Genomic DNA, 27,044 nt, shown 5'->3' with positions numbered 1-27,044 from the left:
CTTTCTGCCAGGATGCTGGACTCGATGGTCCAAAGGTCCAATTCAGCATGGCAAAACCTGAGTCCTTTTAATGACTCCACCATCATAGTACAACAAAGCGATGCTAGAGGAAGGTGAAATGTTTAAAGGCAACAGAGCCAGTAGACATCTAATAGTGAACCTGTTGGACCAGGGTCTGTAGAGAAACCTTTGCAGATGTTATGCTTGTGTGAACTGAGCTCTGGCCTCAAGAATCCCACAAGCTGATCATTCTACGAGATGCAAACTTAACAGCATGGAAGACCCAGCAGAGACACCTGCCCCACTAGAGCTCATTTAAAAATTCAAGAGCCTGTTCTGGTGCACAAAGCTAGCGGCTCTTTTCTGACTCACAGGTAAATACCTTCGTGCTGTTCCGGGTGGTGATGGTCACAGTGTCCAGTGCACGGAGGAGATCAAAGATGCTGACCCCCAGCAGCAGCGTGGAGAAACAGATTGGAATCCAGATATGGTGAGTCAGGGTAGCAGTTGACTTCCATGCCGATGGTTGCATTGGATTGTGCTTGGATATCATTGTGAAGTCTTTCTTGGGCTTGGATAGAATCCTGTCCCTGAGGACTCTGGTGTGTGGCCACATTCTGTGTGTAATAGCAGCTTCTAAAGGCAGAAACACGATCCAGATTTTTCTCCTCCAGAGTAATCATGCATTTCATCTGTATAGTATTTCAGAAGCAGTGCAACAGTCTATGCTCAGCAATCTATGCTCTGATGAATGGGACATGAGGAAGTAGGACCAACACTGTCACACTTAGGCTCCTAAATCCACATTTAGGCTCCTAAATCAGTAATTCAGGTCGGGAGCATCTGCAGTTCCCGTTGAAATCAAAGGGTAAGAACATAAGAGCAGCCAGACCGGATCACAGCAATGTTCCATCTAGCCCAGTATCCCGCCTTCCAACAGTGGCTGGTACCAGATGCCTCAGAGAGAATGAGCAGAACACGGAAGTTATCAAATGATTCATCCCCTGTTGTCCAGTCCCAAGTTCTGGCAGTCAGATGTTTAGGGACACACAGAGCATGGGGGTTGAATCCCTGACTGTCTTGGCTAATAGCCATTGATGGACCTATGAATTTGTCTAATTGTTTTTGAACCCACTTGTACTTTTAGCCTTCATAATATCCCCTAGCAATGAGTTCCACAAGTTGACTGTGCATTGGGTGAAGAAGTACTTCCTTACGTTTGTTTTAAACTTGCTGTCTTAATTTTATTGGGTGACTCCTGGTTCTTGTGTTATGGGAAGGTGTAAATAACATTTCCTGATTCCCTTTCTCCACATCAGTCATTTTATTGTGCTTTATGATATACCTGGCTGCTAAGATCACAGATGCGTCCTGGGAACAACTGGTTGGATAGTAATTTGTTGACTTCAACAGAGTTAAATTCTAATTGACACCAGTGCCAGTGCTAGCAGAACTGAGCCCAGTGTTCCTTAAGCGAATTCTTCTCCCAGTGCTGTCAGACTGGCTCAGCTGCTGGAACATAAACACCTTATCAACCCTTAGTCCAGGCAGTACTGGTAGCTCTGTCTGGGATTCCCAAGGAGCCTGAGGGCATTAGAGATCCAATTTCATGGGATTTGGGCATCTTACTAAAGCATCTTTGACTCTCCCAGCCTATCTTTTTTTCTCTGGGTTTTAAACATTTCTCACTCTTGAGGATTAGCAGCTGAAGATTCTCCACCAGATTCTAGCACTTTGATGGGAGATCCAGTTTGGAGTCTTGAAGTCATGTGGTTCAGTCAGATCCATCACTCAGCATTTGAATTCACACCCTGCATAATGGCTTTAGGGCTTGAAAAGCCCTGTTATTCTGCAGATATTTACCACAAAAACAAAGTTCCTTCCAGCCATTTGGGTCTTCATGGATTTCAGTGAGATTTATGTGATGTCTTATTTTGCTGATGGATGAAACTCGAAAGCTTTGAGGTTCAGTCTGGTACCCAAAAATTAGGAAGGGAAATCAGGCCGGGGCAGGAGTGAAACCGGCCTTTCGTTGCTCTTGCAAACTCCTCCTGATTTTCTCCTGGGTGCCCTGTAATCTATCTGTCAATCCTCAGGAGCACAAAATGTATATAGGCACAGTCAGCTGCCATGGCTGTTCTGCTCCCGAGTTGTGTGCACTGCATAAACCCTATGGAATACTAGAAACGGCAGCGAAGAAGGTGTTATGGTTAAAAAAAAACTGGACTGAGATTTGGGATCTGGTTTCTCCCCAGTCCTCCTGAGTGAGTTTGGGCACGTCGCTTTCTTGCTCTGTGCCTCAGTTTCCCCCATATGTTAAAGGGATAATATAGAGGGACTGTTAAAATAAATCCCTAAGGACTTGGGAGGCTCTCAAATACTATAGCACTGAGTCTATCTAAGTGCCTGTCTGGAGAGTTGGTTTGGTTCTGGTGACATGCATGGCTAAGGAAATGGAACATGGATTCCAGTCATCAGTTAATTCAAAGAGATTTTTAAAACTGCTGTTCAGGCTGTTACTTTATCACTCCTTATGAATCTTTATTGTTGTTTGCTGGCGCCAGTCACCACTGCTAGACACACATTGTTCTTCCAGTTGCATAAATAAATTTTACTAAATTTACAGAAGCACAGAGATAGGGCGGTGTTGGAGGGCAGGATGACACACACATGCTAATAAAACAAATACAGAAGCCCTCTTGGCAATGGCGAGCAGAGGGAGATTGGCTGCTTTCTTGTGTCTAATGATGTCAGAGTTTCCTTATAGCTCTCTTGCAATTATAAATAAAGATCAGGGGTGGCTGAGCGGGGGTTGGAAGATAAAGCGTGTGGCATTTCTCCTCTGGCTTTCTGGGGTGGCTACATTATGTTTTCAAAGCATTTCGCAACCCCTTCTCCTGGTCCCTCCCTCTTGCCATGTCAGATCGCTGCACCCAGCTTAGCTACTGGGGGGCCATTTGTGCTGCCTTGCTGGAGGCACTTCCCTGCACCTTCCCTGGAGGACAGCCTAATGCTCCAGGGGAGGAGATCTCTGTAGTGCACGGGCTGTCACCACAGCAGCGAAATTGGAGACTCTGAACATCAGAGCATCAGCCAATGTCCCCTCAAACTAAGGTGTCTTTCCAGGGCTGTTGTCGCTCACATTGCCTGTAACCTCAGAAAGACTCAGCAACAAGATCAAAGGGAAAAGCTGTTTAATTTTGCAGAACAAGGGCAAAACCCTCTAGTCGTGCCCCAAAGTGAAGCCAGGGAGAGGGCAAGGCTGGATGCTGGGGAGGGCTTTGCTCCCAGGTCCCTGGAGGGAGGTGCAGCCTGCCAGAGAAGATAGCAGGGAGCAGTGTGACCCAAGGATGCAGAGCAGGATGGAGATGCGACCAGAGAAGTGGCAGATGGATGCTGCTAAGAGGTGGGGCAGGGATGGGACTGGCAAGGCCTCTGCTTCTCCTGCTCTCCTACGTTTCCTCCATCCCCAAATGAGAGAGGTTTGCCATGAGCCCAAGTCACTTTGAGTTTCTTTTTCTAACAGGGCCACAGCCAAGCCCATCTTGGTGCTGCTGCCAGTCCTGGGCCTGACGTGGGTGTGTGGGATCCTAGTTCACCTCAGCATCATCTGGGCTCATGTCTTCATCGTGCTGAACTCCCTCCAGGTAAGTCCCCACCTGGCTAACTGGGAAGCTTGGAGCACCAAGAGACACAGCCCCCCGGCTGAGGTTACTGTGAGGCACTAGAGCTAATCAGGCACTGAATGAACTACCCGCCTCTCCAGTCCCATCTAACAACTGGCATGCTGAGGGGGAGAGGGAGGCACCATGGGGAATGGACACTCTCCAGCAAGGAAAAGCCAAAGGAACTTAGTCCCTTAGTAAGCAAGGTTAAAACTCTTGGTAGGTATCCTCAGGATTCTGTCTCAGCACTGTGCAGGTAAAGACACCATGAGAGAGTAAAGGAATCTCCCTTCCTGCATGGAGACAGAAACACCCCCATGTCCTGAGGTTCCTTGGCTCGGCGGGTGGGGATTAAAACTAAATGTGGTTAGTGGCATAAATTTCCGTCTGATGTTTCCTCTGCAGTGTCTTGACACTAGAAATACATGAATGGGGTTCACAGCTGAGAGGTGTGTGCATACCCCCCAAGCACAGTGCTGCAGCATGAAACAGTTCCAAACAGATAGCTGTGAAATGAGGCCAGTGCCCTGTTACGGGGGGCACGGGGACTCACCAGGTGCAATGAGCAGCAGATTTCTTGCAGAAGGCAGAAATCCACCCGCACCCTGGCTGGTGCAAGGCCTTTTGCTTCCTAATAACTCACCCACCTCACATAGAGTTCTGTTGTGTCGAGTGGTTTCAGTTCTGTTCTCTCCAGGTTCTTACACCATGCTAGTCACCAGAGGATTTGAGTTCTGTCAAAATACATAAAAGCCTGGTGGTTAATTGCATATTGATAAAAGCTTGAACTGGAGTTGAACAAAGTTTTATATTCCTTGCTGCACATAATTGTATTATTCCAAAGCAACACTTTTACCTATTGATTTACCTTGTGTGACTCACAATTTCACTAAAAAGGGGCCAATCCGTGGCTCTCAGTGCCTTTGTCGTATGGTGCATTAAATTACAATCAGAAGGACCTATCTCCATTAACCTGTTCTATGCGTTTGAACTCAGTCATCAGAAAACCTGCAGAAGGAAGACTGATTAAGTCATTATTAAGGCCTAATTTTCTAACCAGGCATCTGGATTTGGGAGCACACTTTTTCATCCATAATTTATTTGTGCTTTTCCTCAAAATCTGTTGCATTTCAAAATTACACCTGCAAAAAAATGGAAGCCAGGTTTGGAGATCTGACCCTTTATGGCCAGCTTTTAGAATACTGTGGTGGTTTCTCATCATCCATATAATAGATCATCAGTTTAAGAACATAAGAGCAGCCATAATGGGTCAGACCAATGGTCCAGCCATCCCAGTGTCCTGCCTTCCGACAGTGGCCAATGCTGGCTCCTTCAGAGGGAAAGGACAGAACAGGGCAGTCATTGAGTGATCCGTCCCTTATCATCCACTCCCAGGTTCTGGGCAGTGCATTATGTGAAGAAGCACTACCTTGTGTTTATTTTAAAGTCCTGGCAAAATACAGCTTTAGTGAAATGAAATGATTTCAGGTCCTTTAGGTAGGTAATTATATTGTTTCCATTGCCATGGAATCTGAGCCTCTAACCCCATGAAATAGGGAAGTGATGTGATTCCCATTGTACGTGTGAGAAACCAAGACACAGAGAGACTTGTGATCACGTGGGAAGACTGTGCCCAGCCAGGTAGTGGTAGGCACTGACTGTTCCAGCTCACGTCTCACGCTGTCAGACTGGTAGGGTTACTGGGCTGGAGAGACAGTGCACAGGGAATTCTTCAGACCAGGCTAGCTAGCTGTTTCCTCCAAAATGGGAGGTGTTTTCAGGATAAGCCCAGTGGGCTACGTACCATCTCTTTTCCAATGTGATAGTGTTCTAATGTCCGGAGGCATTTCTCACCTCTGGGGAACCAATGGGCTTTTCCAAGCTGTCCTTCAGCATCTGAGGAACCTAAGTAAATAATAATGAGGTGTGAAATGCAGCCCTGAGCAGAGTGTTTATTTAACCCTCCCCGAATCTCTGGGCTGGCTGACTGGTGTCACAGTTTTGCCGTTTAAATCTTGTTTCTCATAATTAGATTTCCTGACATTAAATCATGGTTTTGGAATGATGCTTCTAAATTTATATCCCCATAAAATATCTCATCTGAGCTTTGTTTTGGCCATTTACCGGAGAATTTACTACTGTGTAACGTTTCATTTTAATGAAGCTCCGAGGCAGACGTTCTAATTGCAGCTTGCCTCAGTGAAACAAGCCTAACTCCTACACACTCTGTGAGCTCCAGCACTGGCAGCAGGAATAGTGCTCATCAGGGATGGGCCTTGTACGACCCTCATGCACTTCTCTACCTGGTGTCTAACTGTGGCTAAACAGACATTATTCCTGGATGTCTCGCATTCCTGGTTATTAAGAATCAAGTACATTTCTGGATTAAAACACTTCATCCTTTAAATCCTTATCTGAAGGGCCCTGCAGCTGATCCCAAAGGTGCCCACACTTTGTCCAAGTAGGGCTGCATTAGGAACACAAGGGCTGGGCCTGATTTGCAGAACATGGAGTAACTGAGAGACATTGCGATCTAGTGCCTGCGGTACTGGGCTGGGAGTCAGGAGACCTGGGGTCTATTCCTGACTCTGTCATTAACTTGCTGTGTGACCTTGGGTATGTTGTGTCGCCTGCTTGTGCTGCTGCTTTCCCCTTTCATGCTGTGTCTGTAGGCTCTGCAGGGCAGGGCCCATGTCTCAAGATGGGTTTGTACAATGCCTGTGTGCAATGGGCCCAGATCTTCATTGGCACCTCTGAGGTTACACTGTAGCACAAGTAGATTGCAGCTGCCATCGTCTCTAGTCTGGAAGTGCAGCCTGTGGAAATGGCAGCCCCCACTGTGCTCAGAGTGGAGCATTGTTTGCTGGCACTGTAGTGTCTAGGGCAGGGGTAGGCAACCTATGGCATGCGTGCTGAAGGCGGCACACGAGCTGATTTTAGTGGCACTCACACTGCCTGGGTCCTGGCCGCCGGTCCGGGGGGTCTATGTTTTAATTTAATTTTAAATGAAGCTTCTTAAACATTTTTAAAAACCTTATGACTTTACGTACAACAATAGTTTAGTTATACATTATACACTTATAGAAATAGACCTTCTAAAAACGTTAAAATATTTTACTGGCATGCAAAACCTTCAATCAGAGTGAATAAATGAAGACTCAGCCCAGCACTTCTAAAGCATTGGCTCTGGGATGCCACAGATCAGACTTGGTCTGCAGATCACAGGGACTGACTCTTTGCTCTGTATTTGTACAGCACCGTGGACGATGGGGTCCTGGTCCCGGTCCCGGACCAGGGCTCCCAAACGCTACCGCCGTACAAATAAGTAAGAAGAATAAGAGCCCCCCAGGAGAGAATGGAACCACACCACAAACTCTATTTGAAAACAATATTTAATTTTGTTTCTTGGGATCACAAGTTTGTTGGTTTCCTTAAGGGAATTTAAGGCCATTCCTAGCCCCCATTTGGGAAAGAAAATGGTACCAAGTCCTGTTAGCAATGTAACAGCCAGCAGCTCTCTGCAGTCCTGGACGCAGCCCAGCTGAGAAATAGCCATTCACATGACCCTGGCATCAAAGCAGGTTCCCAGATCATGAGCGGAGTAAAGTCACAGGATACACAGCAAGCCCACAATGTGTCTCAAAGCGTCAGCCACATGGCGTGCGAAGGGCTGACTAAACCTGGAGAGAAGGCAGCTGTAGATGGAGCTAGAGAAACACTGAAGCACAGTTGGTCCTGACGCCGGTGGAGAGAGAATTATGGATGGATAAAGGGTGGAATTTTTTATTAAGAGACTGCAATTGTTAATTGTTATTAGATGAGATGAGAGCAGACAGGATCTCTAGCCTGGGGAGCTTGCAAACCGAAGAACTAATACAAACCTCACTGAGGTCAATGGAAAGATTCCCACTGATTTTAATGGGCTTTCTTCAGGCCTTAAGACCTCCAGTTCAGGAAGATATTTGAGCATGTGCCTAGCTTTAAACACACAGTGCTGTTCCAAACAGTGATACTTACCTGAATCTGGACCTAATTAAATTGGATGTAGGGGCGGACACAGAGCCCTCTGAAATTGGTAAAGAGATTCCCATCGACTTCAGTGGGCATTGGATCAGCTCTATGATGGGGATGGGAGGGGGAAGGAATAATATTTAAAATAGTTTGTTGGAACTGAAAACAAATAAAAAAATTAGAATAAACCCCCTCCTTTCAGGTTGAATGATCTGAAATTAAACATTTTGTTCCAATTCTGAGTAGTTTTTAATGTTGAAATTAAAAAATAATAATAATAAAAGGAAATTTCTAAATGAAAAGTTAATTTGAATGGAAAAATCAAAACATTTCATTCTGAAAATGTCCAGACACAACGTTTTGATTTGTTTAAAAGAATTCTTGTGGTTTTTTTACTGAAACAATTTGGCAAAATCGACATAAATTAGTGAAATGTTTCAGTTTCACAGAATCTGCATTTTTTGCCCAAGCAAGTTTTGATGAAAAAATGTCACCCAGCTCTACAATAACAACAATGAGATGGCCCCAGATGGCAGTTTCCATCCTTCTGCTCTGCACATTCACATATGCACTTGACAAACTCCTTCACAAACGCTATGTGATGACTCCGAAATCAGAGGCACTCGAAACCAAGAGAGCAGCCTGGCTGATTCATGTACCGTGCATCCAAAATTTGAATGACTGGGATTCAAAGGCTTTCAGTGTCTATTTGATATTTTCCTGTTTTAAAACAGAAAATGGTCCCTATGGCATCTTTGTGATGAGGGGTGGGAGAGGCCTGTGGCCCCCAACTCTGGCATATTTGGCAGGTTTCACTTTAATAATGACTCCAAGTTTCCAATAGCTGAAATGAAGCCATTATTGCCACGCGTACAAGATGGATAGTTGCTTGAATGAATTTTATGCCTGCTGCTGGAGCTTGTCCAGCTGTGAGGTGCTGTTAACGCACATCCGTTTGCTGTCAGATGGTGAAGGCCCAAGGCCAGCCAGAGGCCACCTTTCCATGTTTCTGCTATTAGGGATGTCGGGAGGCTGACAGGAGGCCTATCGGCTGTAATTAAATATAGTGTCAATGCTTCTTGCCTCTTTCCAACCTCACTGCTGTAAAAGTGTAGCTCGGAGATGAACAGAGAACAGCACCAGCACTCTTTAAATCCGCATTAGATTTAAGATTAAAACAAACCTATTTCCCAATTGGGACAAAATCTTTCAGAACGGTCAGCATTAAGGAGCACAGTCTGTGTGTAAGCAAATGGAGGGAAGCAGATTAAAACATGGAGTCCCACTTCTGGTCCCATGCTGAGCCCCGGAGTCCTGCTGTCCTTCCCAGCTGTGTGCGTTTTAACCTCTTCCAACGCCTTGTTCTTGGTCTGCACCATAGAAGAGCTTGTGGTCATTTTTCTGTTCATTCCTGGATCCCAGTATGGAAAACCTGGGCTTGGTGGGGAATCTCACTTTGTCCTGCCTGCCTCCCCCCAGCCTTGTTCTGTGGAGAGCATTTCCGCTGCTCCTCCTTCAGGTTCCTCGTTGTGTCTCTGTGGGCACAGGGGGCGAGAGTTCCACTCCCGTGTTCATTTAGCTCTCATGGACATGGCCTGATCTGACAGCCCTCGGGCTGCCCTCCTCTGTTTGTCCCCAGAACTTGCAGCACCTGCTTCCTCATTCTGTGCTACTAATGGGCCTCACCCCTGGCTGGAAGGGTTCACATCCACTGGTGCCAGGGGACTTTGCTTTCCATGGCCCATTCAGCCTTGGGCTTCTCTGGTTACACCAGAAACAAGGCTGCCTAGCTGTGGACACTGGCAACTGGTCTGCCATCCCTCATCCTCTTTTCACATTAGCCACTGTGCTGTAGTCCATTGTTCTGAACCACATTTAGGTCGCAGTTTTCACATGGTGGCAGGGAGTTCAGGGATGAAGAGGATGATCCCTGCGTTTTTAAATGTCATCCTCAGGATGACACATTTCTTGAGAGTTCGTCTATCATGAATCACTTTCAACTCCATGTCACGGAGTCCCTGGGCAATGCTCTGGAACTGCTCCCCACAAAGCCAGTCAGGACTTTGGGGAGCCTCCTCTCCCTTGGAGCAGACTGTCTGCAGGGCAAGAAGCTCACACGGCTTCACCTCCTGGGTCTCTCCTTGGAGCATTCAGTATCCTCTGCCCCTCCGTGCGCTTCCCACAGTGAGCCCACCCCAGCGGGGTCCTGGGAAAGCCACCGGGTCCTGCACCTCCGCTTTGCAGTCAGAAGTGACTCTCAGCCAGCCAGTAAAACAGAGGTTTATTAGCTGACAGGAACACGGTCTAAAACAGAGCTTGTAGGTACAGCGAACAGGACCCCTCGGCCGGGTCCATTCTGGGGGACAGTGAGCCAGACCCCCACGTCTGCACTTCACTCCTCGTCCCCAGCCAGCTCCAGACTCCCAAAACCCCTCCAGCCCCACCTCCTTTCCTGGGCCAGGAGGTCACCTGACCTCTTTGTTCTCGCACACCTTTAGCATCCCCTTGCAGGGAGGAAGCGCCTGGCCATTAGGTGCTAGGTGACAAAGGGTTGGCCAGGAACTGAGGCCCACCCCCATAGTATTCCGAGGGAACATTTAAGAACATTCCTAGTTCGTCACACTCCACCGCGGAGGAGAAGCTGAGTGCTGCGCTGAATGGTGTTTGAAGGGGAAAGATTCATATCAGTTCACCGCTGGTTTTTTCTCTCCGTTCAAGCTGCTACTTCTTTTTTTCCCCTTTCGTTCTTTCTTTCTTTGTCGTCTTCTTAAAAAACAATCTTTGTAATCACTTTGTTGTAAATCACAGCAGAGGCGCCCTTGCTTGCAGTACAGTCAAAGAGTGGGGCCAGGGGAGTTTAGCTCATGGATATATTGTCTTCATTTGCCTTCTACCCTTTGCAAAGTGAGGTCATTCTAATTAGAAGATTACCCAGAAGGAGGAGTTGGGATCCTGACCAGAAGGCACAGAGTAAAGGAAAAGCAGAGATAATAACATCACTTTTCAATCTCTCTGCTGCTTGGCCTATTCAAAAAGATTTCTTCAGCAGATCACCTTTGACTTGTGTTTAAAGTGCATTTGTTTATTTATGTAGCAATGTGGTAGCAGACAACTTTTTGTTGTTGTTGACTTGTGTTCTGTATGTCTGTGGAAATTCAGATCTGTCTTCAAGGTTAGTCTGCACGTCAATGCCAAATCTGACTAATCATTCTCCTAACCAGTCAGTGGAGGAAGAAAACGAGCCACTGAAGAGCAGTATTACATGCTGTGTTAACTGCTAGTTCCTGCCCCTTAGCTTGTTACTTAGAAGACTGACTGGCTGGCATCGACAATGGCTTCCATGCCCCCTCATGGTTTCAAAAATGGTCAAAGACGGTAAAGGTGGCTGCCTTAGGAGGGAATATTTTATGTAACACCAAGTAGCAGCCTTTGGTTTGATTGATCTTGGAGATAGGAAGGATAGTCCTGTGGTTGGTCCAGGCCTGGGAGTCATGTGATGTGGCTTCCATTGACATTATATTCCAGACTTCTTTGTGATGCTGAATAGTCTCTTCACCTTTCTATACCTCAGTTTCCCCATCTGTAAAATAGGATTGCTAACAATAATACTTCAGTGGGTTGGGAGGATTGAGGCTAAATTCACTGATGTGGAACACTTTGAGATGCTTGACTGGCAGCACTATGTTATTACTATGGCAGTCTATAAATGCACTAGTAGTGGTGCGCACACAGACGCATCCCTGCATATCAAACAACTGTCTCATGCTGCCAGTACTAAGACATCCTTGGAATCTCTAAATAGTAGAGATGACAACTTCCTAACTCAAAAAGTGTTACATTCAACACAGGGATGTTCCATATTAGCCCTCATCTTGACAGATGAAGAGGAACTGATCACAAAACTAAAAATTAATAGTCACTTAGGTACAAGTGATCATGACTTGATCACATTTATAATGTGCAAACAGAATAAAGTCCAGACCGGTGATAGATATACTTGGTGCTTTAAAAAGGCCAATTTCACAAAGCTAAAAACAATTATGAGCTAAATCAGCTCCAAGGAAGAATCTAATCAGAAAAATATGAATAATAATTGGGAATTGTTTAAGAACATCAAAAAGCCACAATACCCCACAACTGAGGAAGAAGGCCGTATGGATTTTAAAAAGACCTAAATTAGAGGGGAAGTGAAAGCAGCTATAAAAAATAGAAACATACTATATAATGAATGGAAGAAAGGGCAGATGATTGTTTTTAATATAAATCAGAAGCTCTAGGAATTATATAAAACTGATAAGGGAAGCAAAGGGACATAAGGAGAAATGGCCAGCAGAGTTAAGGCCAATAAGGAATTTTTAAAGTATTTTAGGAAAAAAAGGATCCTAACAATGGTATTAGTCCATTACTAGATGAAAAAGATAGAATTATCAATAATAATGCAAAAAAGGCAGACATGTTCAATAAATATTTCTGTTCTGCATTTGGGGAAAAAACAAATGATGTTGTCACATCATATGATAACACTGTTTCCATTCCACTAGTGCCTGAGGAGGATGTTAAACAGCTGTGACTGAAGTTAGACATTTTAAAATCAGTACATCTGGATTACTTGGATCCAAGAGTTTTAAAAGAACTGGCTGAGGAGCTTGCTGGACTGTTAATGCTGATTTTCAATAAGTCTTGGAACACTGGGGAAGTTCCACAAGACTGGAAGAAAGCTCATGTTGTACTAATTTCTAAAAAGGATAAACAGGATGACCTGGTATTTATAGGCCTGTCAGTCTGACATTGATCCCAGGCAAGGTAATGGAGTGGCTGATATGAGACTCAATTAATAAAGAATTGAAGGAGGGTATATCATTAATGACTTTATAGAAAATAGATCCTGTCAAATTAACTTGATATTTTTTGATGAGATTACAAGTTTGATAAGTGAGTGTGTTGATGAAATATTTTTAGACTTCTATATGGCATTTGACGTGGTACCATGCTGACATTTTGATTAAAAAAACTAGAATGATATAAAATTGACATGGCACACATTAAATGGATTAAAAACTGGCTAAACTGATAGCTCTCAAAATGTAATTGTAAATCATCGACTGGATGTGTTTCTAGTCGGGTCCCACCAGCTCTTGGTCCTATGCTATTTAACATTTTTATAAAGGCCCTGGAAGAAAATGTAAATTCATCACCGATAAAGTTAGCCGGTGACTTAAAAAAATGGGGAGTGGAAAATAATGAAGAGGACAGGTCACTGATACAGAGTGGTCTGGATCACTTGTTAAGCTGGTCACAAGCAAACAATCAGAGAATCATAGAAGATTAGGGTTGGAAGAGACCTCAGGAGGTCATCAAGTCCAATCCCCTGCTCAAACCAGGACCAACACCAACTAAATCACATCAGCCAGGGCTTTGTCAAGCTTGACCTTAAAAACATCTAAGGAAGGAGATTCTACCACCTAGGTAACCCATTCGAGTGCTTCACCACCCTCCTAATGAAATAGTGTTTCCTAATATCCAACCTAAACCTCCCCCACTGCAACTTGAGACCATTGCTCCTTGTTCTGTCCATCTGCTACCACTGAAAACAGTCTAGATCCATCCTCTTTGGAACCCTCTTTCAGGTAGCTGAAAGCAGCTATCAAATCCCCCCTCATTCTTCTCTTCTACAGACTGAATAATCCCAGTTCCCTCAGCCTCTCCTCATAAATCATGTGCTCCAGCCCCCTAATCATTTTTGTTGCCCTCCACTGGCCTCTTTCAATTTTTCCACATTCTTCTTGTAGTGTGGGGCCCAAAACTGGACACAGTACTTCAGATGAGGCCTCACCAATGCCGAATAGAGGGGAATGATCATGTCCGTCGATCTCCTGGCAATGCCCTTACTTATACAGCCCAAAATGCCATTGGCCTTCTTGACAACAAGGGCACACAGTTGACTCATATCCAACTTCTCGTCCACTGTAACCCCTCAGTCCTTTTCTGTGGAACAGCTGCCCAGCCAACTGGTCCCTAGTCTGTAGCAGTGCATGGGATTCTGTGAGTCCATTACTAGGTGGAAAAGGATGGTGATAAATTGGAGAGGGTTCAGAGAAGAGCCATGACCATGTTTAAGGGAGAAGGAAACACGAGAGCCATGTATTTAGCTTAACGAAGAGAAGGTCAAAAGGCGACTTGATTACAGTCTATAACGAGGTGGCCAAACTCTGGCTTGCGAGCCACATGCGGCTGTTTTACCATTAAACTGATAAATGCAGGTTCAGATTGGCTGGCTGAAACCATTTGCAAATTTGGATCGACATCAGCAAAGTGTTTGGTCAAATAGCCAAAACACAAAGGCTGAAATGTGGGAATGGTTCATTTTGGCATTTCCAAAACAAAATATTTCACCTTTTAGTTTTGGAAAGATGTTTAATTTTGGAATTTCACTAAGCTTTAATTAATATTTTTAAAAGGTTAAAAACTAAACTAAATGTGTGCTTCAGACTGAAATGAACTTTTTTCCCAAACTTTTTCATTCTGCCAAAAAAAAAAATTGGTTTGGGTCGACCTGAGGGAAATTTTTAAAAATGTTTTGGTCCAGCTACCAAACTGAAAATCCATTATTGACATAGCTCTAGCTAAAACCTCTCTAGCAAGTGGGCTGCCTCCTCCATCTCACCAGGGGGTCTTTTTTTAACAGTGGGTCTAGGCAAAGATGTGCAGAGTCTCTGGCCTCTTAAAAATCACAGGGCACTTTCAGAACAGCCCGATCTTCTCAGCTTTTCTCCCCCTCCTCCTGCACCCCACCCAACTGGCATCCTGCAGAATTTATCACCCAAGACACTTCTTTGCCATGGTCCCCCTCCTATCACGGTCAACCATATACGTTATGAAATCTGGGTTTGAGCTGGACTTGCTGTGGTCCTGGGGTGATGTGCTGATGCTTGAGTCCTCTCTCTGCTGTGTGGGGAAGGAGATGGGAGGAGAGAGTCTCTGAAACCAGTTGTGTGCTCCGTGCCATAATGCACGCCCAGTGGTCCTTGTTTTGCGTAAGCTCACGTGGCATATGGCTGAGTGAGGGGAGGGGAGAGGTGTCTGGTGGCTGGGACAGCAAACGGAACATCAGCACTCCTGGGTTCTACTCCTGACTCGCTTGCTCTGTGCTCTGAGCACGTCACTTGCCCCTCTGTGTGTCAGTCTCCACCTCTCTAAAGTAGGGACTGTCCTGCCAGCGGCACTGGGAGTGTCGAGCTGTGCTCGAAATCTGCGTACGACAGCTGCTACAGAAGGACAAAATCTCCTTCGATGTCTGATGATTAACTACTTAGTTTAAGTGCTGCCTCATTTTACAGACGGGGACGTCAAGACAAAGCGAAGGGACTTGCCCAAGGCAGTGGCAGCCGGAGGAGTAGAACACAGATCTTCCTACTGTCAGTCCTGTGTGCTCACCATATAGCAGCTGCTTCCTCAATAACATTGGAAATCCTGCTGGGACCCCAGGGTGGCCATGCAGGGTGTGACTAAGACGTGCAATACGTTAGGGCCTAGTGACTGAACTAATCCCGTTTGGAAAGAAGCTGGGAGTGATCATTCCTGCCCCCTGGGATCATTCCTGCCCCTGGGACATGGACCACAGGCTGCGTCTCAGCAGCTTGCGTGGATGGAGGAATTGGGCGGTCTGGTCCCGCTCGGCTGGGTAACTGGGGTGATGCTGGCTCCTCTGGGCCAAGACTCAAACTCTCTGGTTTTTGGCTTTGCCACTTTGGCCACCTGGCCGGGCTGGCGAGCCAAGAGGTGTATTGGGCCTGAGAGTCATCACATTTCCCACAGCTTCTGTGCGGATCCACTTAAATTTCATGCTTCACGGATTTACTTTCACTGAACTCTGCGTGGTAGGCTGTCCTATCTGGTATTTTTTACACTTTGCATTTTAAAGATCCTGACTTTTTAAACAACTAATCTTTGGGATTCTGGAATTAGATTGTGTGCTCTGTGGCTGCAGTGTCCTGGATAGTGCTGGGCACATTACCAGGCTTAACAGACAATTATTAACACCCATTCTGTAGTGGGGAGTGTTTGTTCTCATAATAGTCCTCTGGCTGGAGTAGTTCACTTATCCCCTCGCTGCTGGGGAAGGATAATCACGCTTAGCACTTGTAGGAGGCTTTTCAGAAGTGCTCACCTCGTTCCACCAGTGCTCAATGGGAGGCAATGGGAGCCTAGTTAGACAAGTGGAGAGTGCTTTTAAAAAGCCCGCCCCTAGGACACGAGTCATCTGCAGCGTTCTGGGGTGAAATCTTGGCTCTGTCACAGTCATTGCCAGTGACTTCGTTGGAGCCAGGATTTCACCCCAAATGTTCTGCAAAGATGGATAAGCGTCACTATCCCCATTTTTACAGATGAGAAACTGAGGCCCGGAGTGGTGAAGGCCAAGGTCCCACAGCAGGTCGGTGGCAGAACTGGGAATAGAGTCCAGCTCTCCTAACTCTCATTGTCCTATCCTGGACCATTGTGACCCACTCACCATTGAAGTTTGAGGCGTTGGTGATTGTTGTCTCGCTACTGAGTATTTCTATTGTGGTTGTGCCAGTCAGGAGTCAGGGCCCCAGTGTGCTAGGTGCTGTACACACCTATCATGAAAAGACAGCTGTGTTTGCAAAGTGCTTTGAGAATCTGCAAAGTGGTGTCTCGGGCTGGATTTGTGATTTATTTTGTGCCAGTTTAACTCTCTTCCATATTTTAGCCACATCCAGTCTCTCTGCAGCTGGGCCTTCTTTCTCTCCGGCTCCCCTCCCAGCCGACATCACCATCTCTCCTCCCAGTTCTATACAAAAGGATTATTTCAAGGAAGACCTGTCTTGGCAGCCGCACCAGAAATCTGGTCTGTAGGAGTGACCAACTTTGCTGTTTGAAGGACAGGTTATGGCACCATGCCAGGATATTGCTACCACTCCACTTGCCAAGAGTTTTCAGATGAAGAGCAAGACTCATTGAAGACAAGATGAATTACTTTTCTTACTGCCGCTGATTTATCTAGCTGCGATAACAAACACCCTGCAGATATAACATAAATCTGGTGGGCCAGATAGGACTGCCTTTAAGGGCAAACTCTTTCGTGTAAAGCTGTAATTAGTCCCTGGTGCTTAGCCCAGTTTTGACCCTACGTGGTGCTGTTTCTAGGCCTGTGTCTTGTTACAGCTTGTTTATATGCTGTGCAGCAGGCTGGGGATGAGGTTTTGGACTGGGGCTCTGTATTTTGGAGTCACTGATGGTGGCTGAGCTTGTGTGGAGTTGACAGCATGAGGTCTGGCCTCCACTCTCTAGGCCTCTCTGAGTGGGGAGGGAGGACAAGTGTGGTGGGTTTGGGTTTCACAATCCCTCCTTGGTTAGAGGGTTTGGATCAGCCTCCCATTTCCTCTTGACTGTCCCTAGCATGGGCTGTAATACTGACATGGCTCAGTGGAGATGGAACCCAGCACCTCTTACCCTTAGCGCGTGAGCCACTAAGAGGCCTCTGTGTTAGCCACGGCCGTGTGCTCCTCGCTGTCTTGTTGGCCTAGCCGCCTCTAGAGGAGGACAGAGGACCCCCCTGTAATAACCTTAGTCCCAGATTTGGACCTTAGCGTCCAAAATATGGGGGTTAGCATGAAAACCTCCAAGCTTAGTTACCAGCTTGGACCTGGTACCTGCTGCCACCACCCAAAAAATTAGAGTGTTTTGGGGCACTCTGGTCCCCCTGAAAAACCTTTCCTGGGGACCCCAAGACCCAAATCCCTTGAGTCTCACAACAAAGGGAAATAATCCTTTTTTCCTTCCCCCCTCCAGGTGCTCCTGGAGAGATACACAGACACAAGTTCTGTGAATCCAAACAGAGTGAATCTCCCTCTCTGTTCCCAATCCTGGAAACAAAAAGTACTTTCCTATTCCCCCAGAGGGAATGCAAAGTCAGGCTAGCAATCCAACACACAAATCTCCCCTTGATTTCTTCCTCCCACCAATTCCCTGGTGAGTACAGACTCAATTTTCCTGAAGTAAAGAAAAACTCCAACAGGTCTTAAAAGAAAGCTTTATATAAAAAGAAAGAAAAATAAGTACAAATGTTCTCTCTGTATTAGATGATACAACACAGGGTCAATTGCTTAAAAGAATATTGAATAAACAGCCTTATTCAAAAAGAATACAAATTAAAGCACTTTAGCACTTATATTCATGCGAATACCAAAGAAAAGAAACCATATAACTTACTATTTGATTTTTTTGTCCTTACACTTGGAAACAGAAGACTAGAAAAAAGAAACTACTTCTCCAAAGCTCAGAGAAAGCAGGCAGCCAGAAAACAAAAGACAAAGACACTCAATTCCCTCCACCCAAAGTTGAAAAAATCCGGTTTCCTGATTGGTCCTCTGGTCAGGTGCTTCAGGTGAAAGAGACATTAACCCTTAGCTATCTGTTTATGACACGCCCCCCAAATTGCAGACAGTGGGGAAGCTCACTGGCGGCGATTTCCTTCTAGAACTTGAAAATAAACAGATTAATACAACACATACACCTTTACATATACTCCTAAGTATATAACTAACAGACTTTTACATTTTAAGAACACTTTTTAACTACTGAATTCTGGGAAACTTTCACGGGAGAGTGCATTAGCAACTTTATTAGAAGCTCCTGTGATGTGTTGAATTTTAAAATTAAAATTTTGGAGAGCTAAACTTCAACGAAGAAGTTTTTTGTTGTTCCCCTTGGCAGTATGAAGCCACTTTAGTGCAGCATGGTCAGTTTGTAGTTGGAACCGCCGTCCCCAAACATATGGGCGTAGCTTTTTCAGGGCGTACACAATGGCATAGCATTCCTTTTTACTGACTGACCAGTGACTTTCCCTCTTAGACAGTTTCTTGCTGAGAAACACGACAGGATGGAAGTTGTGATCTGTTGCTTCCTGCATGAGCACCGCTTTTATACCACGCTCAGATGCATCTGTGGTTACTAGGAATGGCTTGTCAAAATCCGGGGCCCTGAGCACAGGGTCAGACATGAGCATTGCCTTAAGCTGGGTAAAGGCCTTTTGACACTTATCAGTTCACTTAACTGCATTTGGCTGGGTTTTTTTGGTCAGGTCGGTCAGTGGGGCAGCGATTTGGCTGTAGTGTGGTACAAATCGCCTGTAGTATCCGGCCAAGCCTAAGAAGGATTGGACCTGTTTTTTTGTCATAAACAGATAGCTAAGGGTTAATGTCTCTTTCACCTGAAGCACCTGACCAGAGGACCAATCAGGAAACCGGATTTTTTTCAACTTTGGGTGGAGGGAATTGAGTGTCTTTGTTTTTTGTTTTCTGGCTGCCTGCTTTCTCTGAGCTTTGGAGAAGTAGTTTCTTTTTTCTAGTCTTTTGTTTCCAAGTGTAAGGACAAAAAAATCAAATGCTTATGGGGAACTAGAATCAGTGCAGCTGGCAATCGCTCAGCTCCAGTCAGCTGCTGTGGTCTGTCACAAATTGACGATCACACTGAAAAGGAAGAGGCCCTGTTGCCTTGCTCTCCTCTGCCCACGCAATGGCTGCATCCGTCTGGGCTCTCCCCATGGCTACTTCAGTTGTCGGGAAGGGCTGTCTAGTTCCCGCATTTCATCTGTTCCCACACAGGGGTCATCTCCCCGGGTTTGCATTTTTAAGGGGGGTGGAGCTCCACCCAGCAATTTCTGGAAGGATTTTCCCGTTCACCACTGAATGAAGTGGGGAATCCTGGGCTTGGGAATGGCAGAGAGGCCTGATGGAGTCAGTGGGTTGACGGCTGCCATTGCTCTTCAGCTCCACCCAGCTCCATCTCAGAGCAACAGAGCTGCTGCTGGGCATGGAAGGTGCTAGGTGCACCTTTGCCACCTTTCCAGAGGTTGTGCCAGTATCCCTTCAAAACCGAGTGTGTGTGGATGTTGCATAGTAGCGGAAGGAAGGGGTGGGGGCTGGGGAGGCATGAAGAGAATCTTTCTCATTTTAAACGCTCTTGAATGAAGTCAGCCAAGCTCTGTCTGTTGCCATGGATGACGTTTATTAATGTAGTGCTAGGGGACCCAGCAAGCGCAGGGCCCCCTTGTGCTAAGGCCTGTCCATATACAGTAGCAGCCAGTGTCTACAGGGCATTGTTCCATATTGTGAGTCCTTTCCCATCGTTCTCTCCCACCTGGAAGGGGATGAGTTAGAAGAATGAGATCCCAGGGACAAACCTGACAGGGGTCGTCTGTGTCAGAATCAGAGCAGTGAGTTGCACCAGCATTGAGAAGCAGAGTTTGAGGTTTAGGGTGGAGATCCAGCTGGCTGTGAGCAGAGCACAATACCGGCTTGGAGTTGAACCCCAGCAGGTCTGAGTGCTGAGATTTCTGAAGCATGTATGTTCCGGTGACATCGCAAGGAACAGTAACAGGAGCTACCCCATGCTAGGCACCGTCCGGGCACACAGTAGCAGTGTCTGTAGGGCATCGTTCCGTATTGTGAGTCCGTTTCAGTAGTTCTCTTCCACTTCTTGAAGATGTGTTAGAAGAAGGAGACTCCAGGGACAAAGGGCATGGCTGCTCCTTCCTCCTCTGAAGTGCAGTTAGACTGCAAAGGCTAATCATGGGGGCTTCATGCTTTGTGCCGCTCAGTGATGGTAAGAGTTACCTATGCCCTGAGTCACAGACGGAAGTTGGCAAAGCCAGACAGCTCCTGGAGACATGGTGGGGGTGCTCTGCAAATGTTTTGTGGCCCAAAGCAGCAGACTCTGACCCAGTGTGGGCAGAGCCCCAGCATCCATCAAAGACAGAGACCCACTTACTTCCCCTGTTTCAAAATGGTCACATATTTTGTCAGTCTATTGTAGTCCGTAATATTTTGTATTTTCTCTCCTTTTCAGGGCTTTTACATCTTCCTGGTCTATGCAATCTATAACAGTGAGGTAAGAGGAAGCTCTCATGGGTTTTGATCCATATTCGGAACAGTCATATATTAGAAATGAAACCGGTAACCAGAATCTTAGCAAATGCAAAGGTTGATATTCTGTCCTGGCCCTTGGCTCCCATGACAGCTGTTGCTTTTGCCCCCTTGACTTGTTTGGAGGATGTTGTGGTTTTATCAGAACAGCACTGGCCCTGTCTCACAACCCTGCTCAACTTTCAGGTGAGGAACGCCATACAGAGGATGAAGGAGAAGAAGAAAGCTCTCTCGTTCACAGTAAGTGTGAGGCAGAGATGCTGCTCCGGTTTCATTAAACACAAGCTGGTTTCAGAGGATGTTTTTTAGAACGGTGGATTTCTGGGAAACCCAGTTTATGTCTCCTCCCTCAAATCTACAGCATAACATCCACTTGGCATCCCTCACTACCAGCCGGGATTATCAACCCCTCTGATAGCCATGTATCCTATAGGGCATGCTGATTTCTTCTTCTCAGCCTTCCATAGCCTCTCCGGGGACTTCAGTCTAAACATCCTCAGACTAAACTCTAAAGAGAGGCCCAAACGTTGACATTTCCCATCATGCCTCAGCTGTGGATTGCTGTGTATGTGAGTGAGGTGGGTGTGGACCCATTTTTGATCCACAAAACAAGGCAGTTTGTAGGATGTGACTGACTCCAAGGCCAGGCAAAAGGCCTCTCTCCTTGTTCTGATTGATGTGAGACCTTGATCTTTAAAACCCGGGGTTATCACATTCCACAGTGCCCCTTTAAATCCAGGTTTGTAGCCATAGTCTGCCCTGTGCAATACATTTGGGCTCTCCCTGATGTCCTGGGAATGTATTGTCGGACAAAACTTGGCCCTGGGAATGTCTTTTGAATGGACCTGGCATATTCAGGAACATGGAGTCGGGGGACGTCATTTTCCTCCTGAACGGCGCTAGGGAGGGTGGAGGAAGACGTGCCACTGGTTCTGCAGTTTGGGCAGTTGTGGCAGATCTGCCTGGAGAATCCACACAGACTGAAGAGTGGCCTTATTGGCAAAGAGGTGATAGTTAAGAAAACAGCTGCAGCAGATTTTTAAAATGATGCACAGTATCAAAATCCTTTAAAGGCAGACAGGTCGTGGATTCCTGAGGGCTCTGTCCTGCTTCTCTGTCATTGCAGAACTGTTCGCATCCGATCAATTATCTGTCAAGTCCAAGAAATACAACTTCCTGGGAGACTAAGCTGAGTCCTTCTGCGCCCGAGAGCGCCGTGTCCAGCCCTGTGCAGAAAGATCCCCCACTGAAGAACATTACCAACAAAGGTAAAGAGCCCCTTCTGGGACCTCAGCTTTGTATTCAGGTTGTATTCTGTGCTGCTGGTACAGGGGAAGGTAGGCTGACCTTTCCGGAGGGGTCCAATTTTCATGCAGTTTCATCCCTTGCATAGTTTTGAACCCTCTTAAACACCACAGAGTTGGAAAGTTTGACCCGGTTATGAAGTTCCCAAAGGTGACTGTAGCGCATGAGTGCCAATGTCAGGGCAGGCTGTTCCAAACCAGGGCGCACACCCTAATGGGCTGGGAGGGCTAGACTTAGATTTCACCAGCCAACTGCACCAGGTGCAACCCCCCCAGGCACTTGAACAGCCTTAACATGGAGTCACAGACTGTCCCCTCGGGTGCTCTGCTCTGTCTTACCCTCCAGGTGACATGAGTGTCTCTCTGTGATTGATGGGCCCCAAACACCGAGGATCACAGCAATATTCAGGTTACTCCCAATCCCAAAGGACCAGTCGCTTACCCCAGGTCAATTGTGCTTTAGGGCCCACACCAAAAACAATGCTTGTAGGTGATCCTATAGCGAACTATATGAAGATCTATTAAATAGGAAAAGGAAAACGGAGAGTTATTTATAAGGTTAAAGCAAGTGAATTTAGACCATGAATGATTTACAGCCTTAGGTTTCACAGAATCATAGCAGATCAGGAGGTCATCTACTCCAGCCTCCTGCTCAAAGTAGGACCAATCCCCAGACAGATTTAAGCCCCAGATCCCTAAATGGCCCCCTCAAGGATTGAACTCACAACCCTAGGTTTAGCAGGCTGATGCTTAAACCACTGAGCTATCCCTCCTCCCATATAGAAGGTAATATAGGCTTCTATAATCAGCAAGCTCTATTTGACCTTCACTAACCCAGGCTAAACAGCTGGGGATCTCTTGTTTATGTCTAGAAACACCTTGCTCCCCCTAGAATCCAAGCAACAGAGACAGGATGGCTGGGGGGGCAGGTGGGGCAATTTGCCCCAGGCCCTGCAGGGCCCCCCACGAGAGTTTTTTGGGGACCCTGGAGCAGGGTCCTTCACTTGCTCCTGGGGCCCTGGAAAACTCTCGCGGGGCCCAGGCCCCCAGAGCTGCTTCCGCTCCGGGTCTTTGGCGGTAATTTGGCGGCGGGGGGTCCTTCTGCACCGGGACCCGCTGCCGAAGTGCCCAGGACCCGCTGCCGAAGAGCTGGGTCTTCGGCGGTAATTTGACGGCAGGTCTCGGAGCGGAAGGACCCCCTGCCGCCAAATTACCGCTGAAGCGGGGGCCCCTCTCTGCCGAGGACCCCAGGCCCCCGAATCCTCTGGGCAGCCCTGAGCAGAGAGATCCTTAACTCCTTTTGTTTGAGGTTTTTAATCCTCCTGCCATGTTCTCTGAGCTGCAAACTCAGGAGTTCACTTGCATGACTTATCTTCACAGATGAACAACAAGGATGTGTCTACATATAAACAATTACAGTGGCACCACTGCGCCACTGTAGGGCTTCAGTGAAGACGGGAGGGGTTCTCCCATCTCCTGGAGAAGCGGTAGCTAGGTTAACAGGAGAATTCTCTGATCAACACAGCACTGTCTACATTGGGGGTTAAGTTGGTGTAACTGCGTCACTCAAGGGTGTGGATTTTTACACTCCTGAGTAATGTCATTATACCAACCTGCTTTCCCACTGTAGACCAGGCCTAAGAGTCTTTAGCCCTTTTGTTGACATTTTCTAGATCTTGATGTAGGGAGTTTCCACTTGTAAAATCCACCCAGCGCCCGTCTGCTCTCAATGTGTCCCCTCTTTGTGGGGCAGGGGCATAGCAGTTCCTGCTCTTTGCACTGATTATGGTCCCTCTCCTGCATGGCCATTCATACAGTCACAGAACCTTACAATACGGAGCACAGATGTTAGAAGTAAGATTGATGCAGGGAGCAGCTCACAAGCATTCAACAGACTCTAAACACTAACCACTTTATCACTCTAATACCTCGTCTATCAATATTAACTGCACCCATCAGTGTCCATTTCAGACATGGGCACCTTAGCGTGAGCGGCACCTGGCCTACCAGTATCACAGTGGACATGAATGTTATTAGGTTTGTGTTCCTTGGAGTGAGAGAGAAACTCTGATGAAAATATCAATGCAGCATGAGGGGCTGACTGGTTCCCAAAGAAGATAGCGGTAGAAGGCTGATTGATTTCAGTGGGATCGGTCCTTGTAGCATATATGGGTCATCTGTGCATTCAAGGTGAGTGGATGTGGGGAATCCTTAATCCAGGAGTCACCTGAGCTGTTTTGCCAGCTAGGGCGGAAAACATTTTCGGTGTCTCCATCCCCAGTGCCTGGGGGTGAGGGGGGGAGTTGAGGGGCACAGCAGCATGGTGCTCCTGAAAGTTGGTGCCCAGGGCTTCTGCCATGTTCACCTGCCCCTGCGTTGCCCTGAACAGCATGGCCTTCCCTCTAGGCAGAGAAGCATGTTGGTACTTTAACATCGATTTACATGGGAGAGGGGACAGGAAATCGATGTTAAACTAGAGAGAGAAAAGTTCACACACTCCAACGGATTGGCAGCTCTGAAAACTAGCTTGCAATTCTTCAGACAGCCCAGCTGGGCCCTTTACTTCCTTGGGAGACACTTTGGGGGAATAAATGATAAAGCCCTTTGAAAGAAATGCACATTTCCATTCTTCAGGCGTATCCACATTCATTATCTCACTTCACATTTTAGGAAACTTTGGTGCTAAAATTCCTATGGGGATTTCCTCAATGATGTCACCAGAGAGACCGGTATGTAATGTCTTGAGTTGGTGTCCACCTTTCACATGCAGAATGATGCGTAGATGGGAGCGTTGTGTAGTGGATATAGCAAAGGGCTAGGACTCAGGACTTGTGGGTTCTATTCCCAGCTCTGTCACATGTGTCTTTTCTTGTCCTGGGTGAATCACTTCCTTGTCTGTGGCTCAGCTGCCACTTTGGTAAGATGGGGTTCATATCAGTCACCTCCCTCTGGGGGGAGTTGGGAAGGTTCATTAGGGTGGTAGCGGACTTTGTGAGCCATGTTGGGAGCACTGTATGTATGTGCCTCCTCCTAAGCATTGATTAGGTTGGGAAGCTGCAGGAATTTACCCCAGTAAAAGGACCCTATAATGAAGTATCTGAAGGCTTCAAATCACTGACCTATGGAGGGTGGTGCAGCAGGTGTGACAAACAAATAATGGGGTGAAATTATGATAAGAATCCAGCCTATTAGACTGAACAGTTTCTTGACAGGAAGTTGGCCAAGGGAAAGGGGTGGAAACCCTGTGGTTCAGGGCACCCCAAGCTAGGCTGGACAAAAGGCCCTACAAACGTACAGAATAGAACAGCCCTACACTGTCTGCTGGGAGTCACACCAACAGCCTAATGGCTTCATGTCTAGGATTCTCAGACAGCCCCAGGAGGGCGCCTCAGGCGAGGGTGAGCTGTGGACTCAAACTGGGGAGGGGGGAATCTCACTCCGTGGCATAAATGGGCCTATGCAGTCCCTTTACAGACATCGCCATCCTTCATGGTGATGTGCTCGCTCTGCTCGAAAGCAATCAGTGCACCTGCCGCCCGTGCAAAGGAGTAAGGAGGCATCTGTCTATCCCTGCCCTTGGAAGATAAATAGTAGAAAGAGAATCAACTATCTGTGCATTTGGGGGATGTCCAGCTCCTGGATATAAAGGGCCTCTATGCTGTTAGACCCACATGTGCTAACTCCTGGACTGCAGAGGGGAGGGAGAGATGGGGGTTGGTTTGACACATGAGTGGTGGGGGAGTCTCTCTGCTGCATGTTGATTCCTAGTTTTGTTGGTAACATTCGTGGTCTCTTTTCTCCATTCTGTATCAGATGAGAATCAACTCCCAGGCCTGTTTATAACAGGGGCATCCATAAAAGCTTGAATGGAACTGGGCAATCAGAATGCCAAGACAGAAATGAGGTCATGGCTATGAGCCTCCCCAAAATGAAGCACGTTAGAAAAGGGCTTGTGGTGTGTTTCAACATCCAAGTTACATTTTATGCAAATGGGGTATTGTTCAGTTGGCCCCATTTTATTCCCCAGGCAGCAACTAATCTTCTACTAAGTTCAACAAGACATGCTGTAAAGTGGAGAATAATTTAAATGTGACTACTCTGACACCAATTCCATTCCCACCACTGAAATGATCATGCAGCATTCTGTGCACTTGACATAGAAGTTAACTGTAGTTTCCGCAGAAAAAAACATCATGCTACTTTCACGTGAGGAATTTACCAAAGGGTCTAGATATACACCAAAATTTCCCTCTGTCTCTCTCCTTTATTGCTTTTAAAGTGCTATCTTCTTTATCTCACAGATAACATTCTGTTCCATTTCAAGGCAACTTACTAAAACCAGTATTTATTGTCTCTCATGGTTTATTTTTGTTTAATGTTGCTATTCTTCCGGGTGCTAAATACCTGGCAGGTTTTCCAATAGGTGCTTTTCTGACCCAGGCAGGTGCTGACTCTGGAAATTAGAACCATTGCTAAGCTACTTGGCACAAAATATGAGACGTAGGCTAAAGAGATTAACCAGGAGGCTTGAGTTTTCTAATGCACAGGGCATTAATAGAGGAGCCTGTAGATTTCCTAAATGCCAAGGCCGCAGCACTTCCTAGCTGGTAGACTAGGGGCAAAGAGAATTCGCTTGAGTCTAGGCTGGGGTCACTCACAGCTTCTCTTTTTGTTTGTTACTTAAATATTTTTATTTAAAATGTTTTATTTTTCCTTTTCTAAACAATACAAATTCAACAACAATCAAAATACAAAATTCCCTGGTACCCAAGGAGCCAGTGTGGGAGGAAACAGGGCTGAGCCAGTTTTTGTTTAAATATTCGTTTGTCTTCACAAGTGACTTTTTTGCAACTCTTTCATGTTCTCTCTTCATGAACATTTGAGCTCCACAAGTGAACGCTCAGGAAACGTGAATTTTGAAGCTGATATGTTCATTGTAAGCGTGTTTTGAATGTAAGATTTGTGCATTGTTGCAGCTTGTGCTATATGTGTCAATGCAGCTTGCAGCTGACTAGCTAGAGCCTGCGGTGCAGGTTAGTTACATGAGTCACTGGTATCGTTTCAGCTCCCCGACTGAATCCCTTATATAAGTGACAGCGTGAGCTGTGAATTCAGAATAA

General features: G+C 46.4%; 2 protein-coding genes across 2 annotated transcripts in view; one reads left to right on the top strand and one right to left on the bottom strand.

Moving 5' to 3' along the window:
- Nucleotides 1–27,044, bottom strand: part of NR6A1 (nuclear receptor subfamily 6 group A member 1) — a 418,534-nt gene that overhangs the window by 92,180 nt on the left and 299,310 nt on the right. The window lies entirely within an intron of this gene.
- The window catches only part of ADGRD2 (adhesion G protein-coupled receptor D2), a 97,859-nt gene that overhangs the window by 55,669 nt on the left and 15,146 nt on the right, over nt 1–27,044 (top strand). Inside the window, exons 22-27 of the mRNA XM_050926227.1 lie at nt 375–490; nt 3,527–3,647; nt 20,544–20,585; nt 20,807–20,860; nt 21,747–21,888; nt 24,595–24,653. Of these exons, the coding sequence (XP_050782184.1) occupies nt 375–490; nt 3,527–3,647; nt 20,544–20,585; nt 20,807–20,860; nt 21,747–21,888; nt 24,595–24,653 (534 nt within the window). The remainder of the gene's footprint in view (nt 1–374; nt 491–3,526; nt 3,648–20,543; nt 20,586–20,806; nt 20,861–21,746; nt 21,889–24,594; nt 24,654–27,044) is intronic.

Source organism: Gopherus flavomarginatus, chromosome 17 (genome assembly GCF_025201925.1).
Source record: "Gopherus flavomarginatus isolate rGopFla2 chromosome 17, rGopFla2.mat.asm, whole genome shotgun sequence".
Taxonomy (NCBI): Eukaryota; Metazoa; Chordata; order Testudines; family Testudinidae; genus Gopherus; species Gopherus flavomarginatus.
This window is presented reverse-complemented; position numbering and strand designations above follow the sequence as displayed.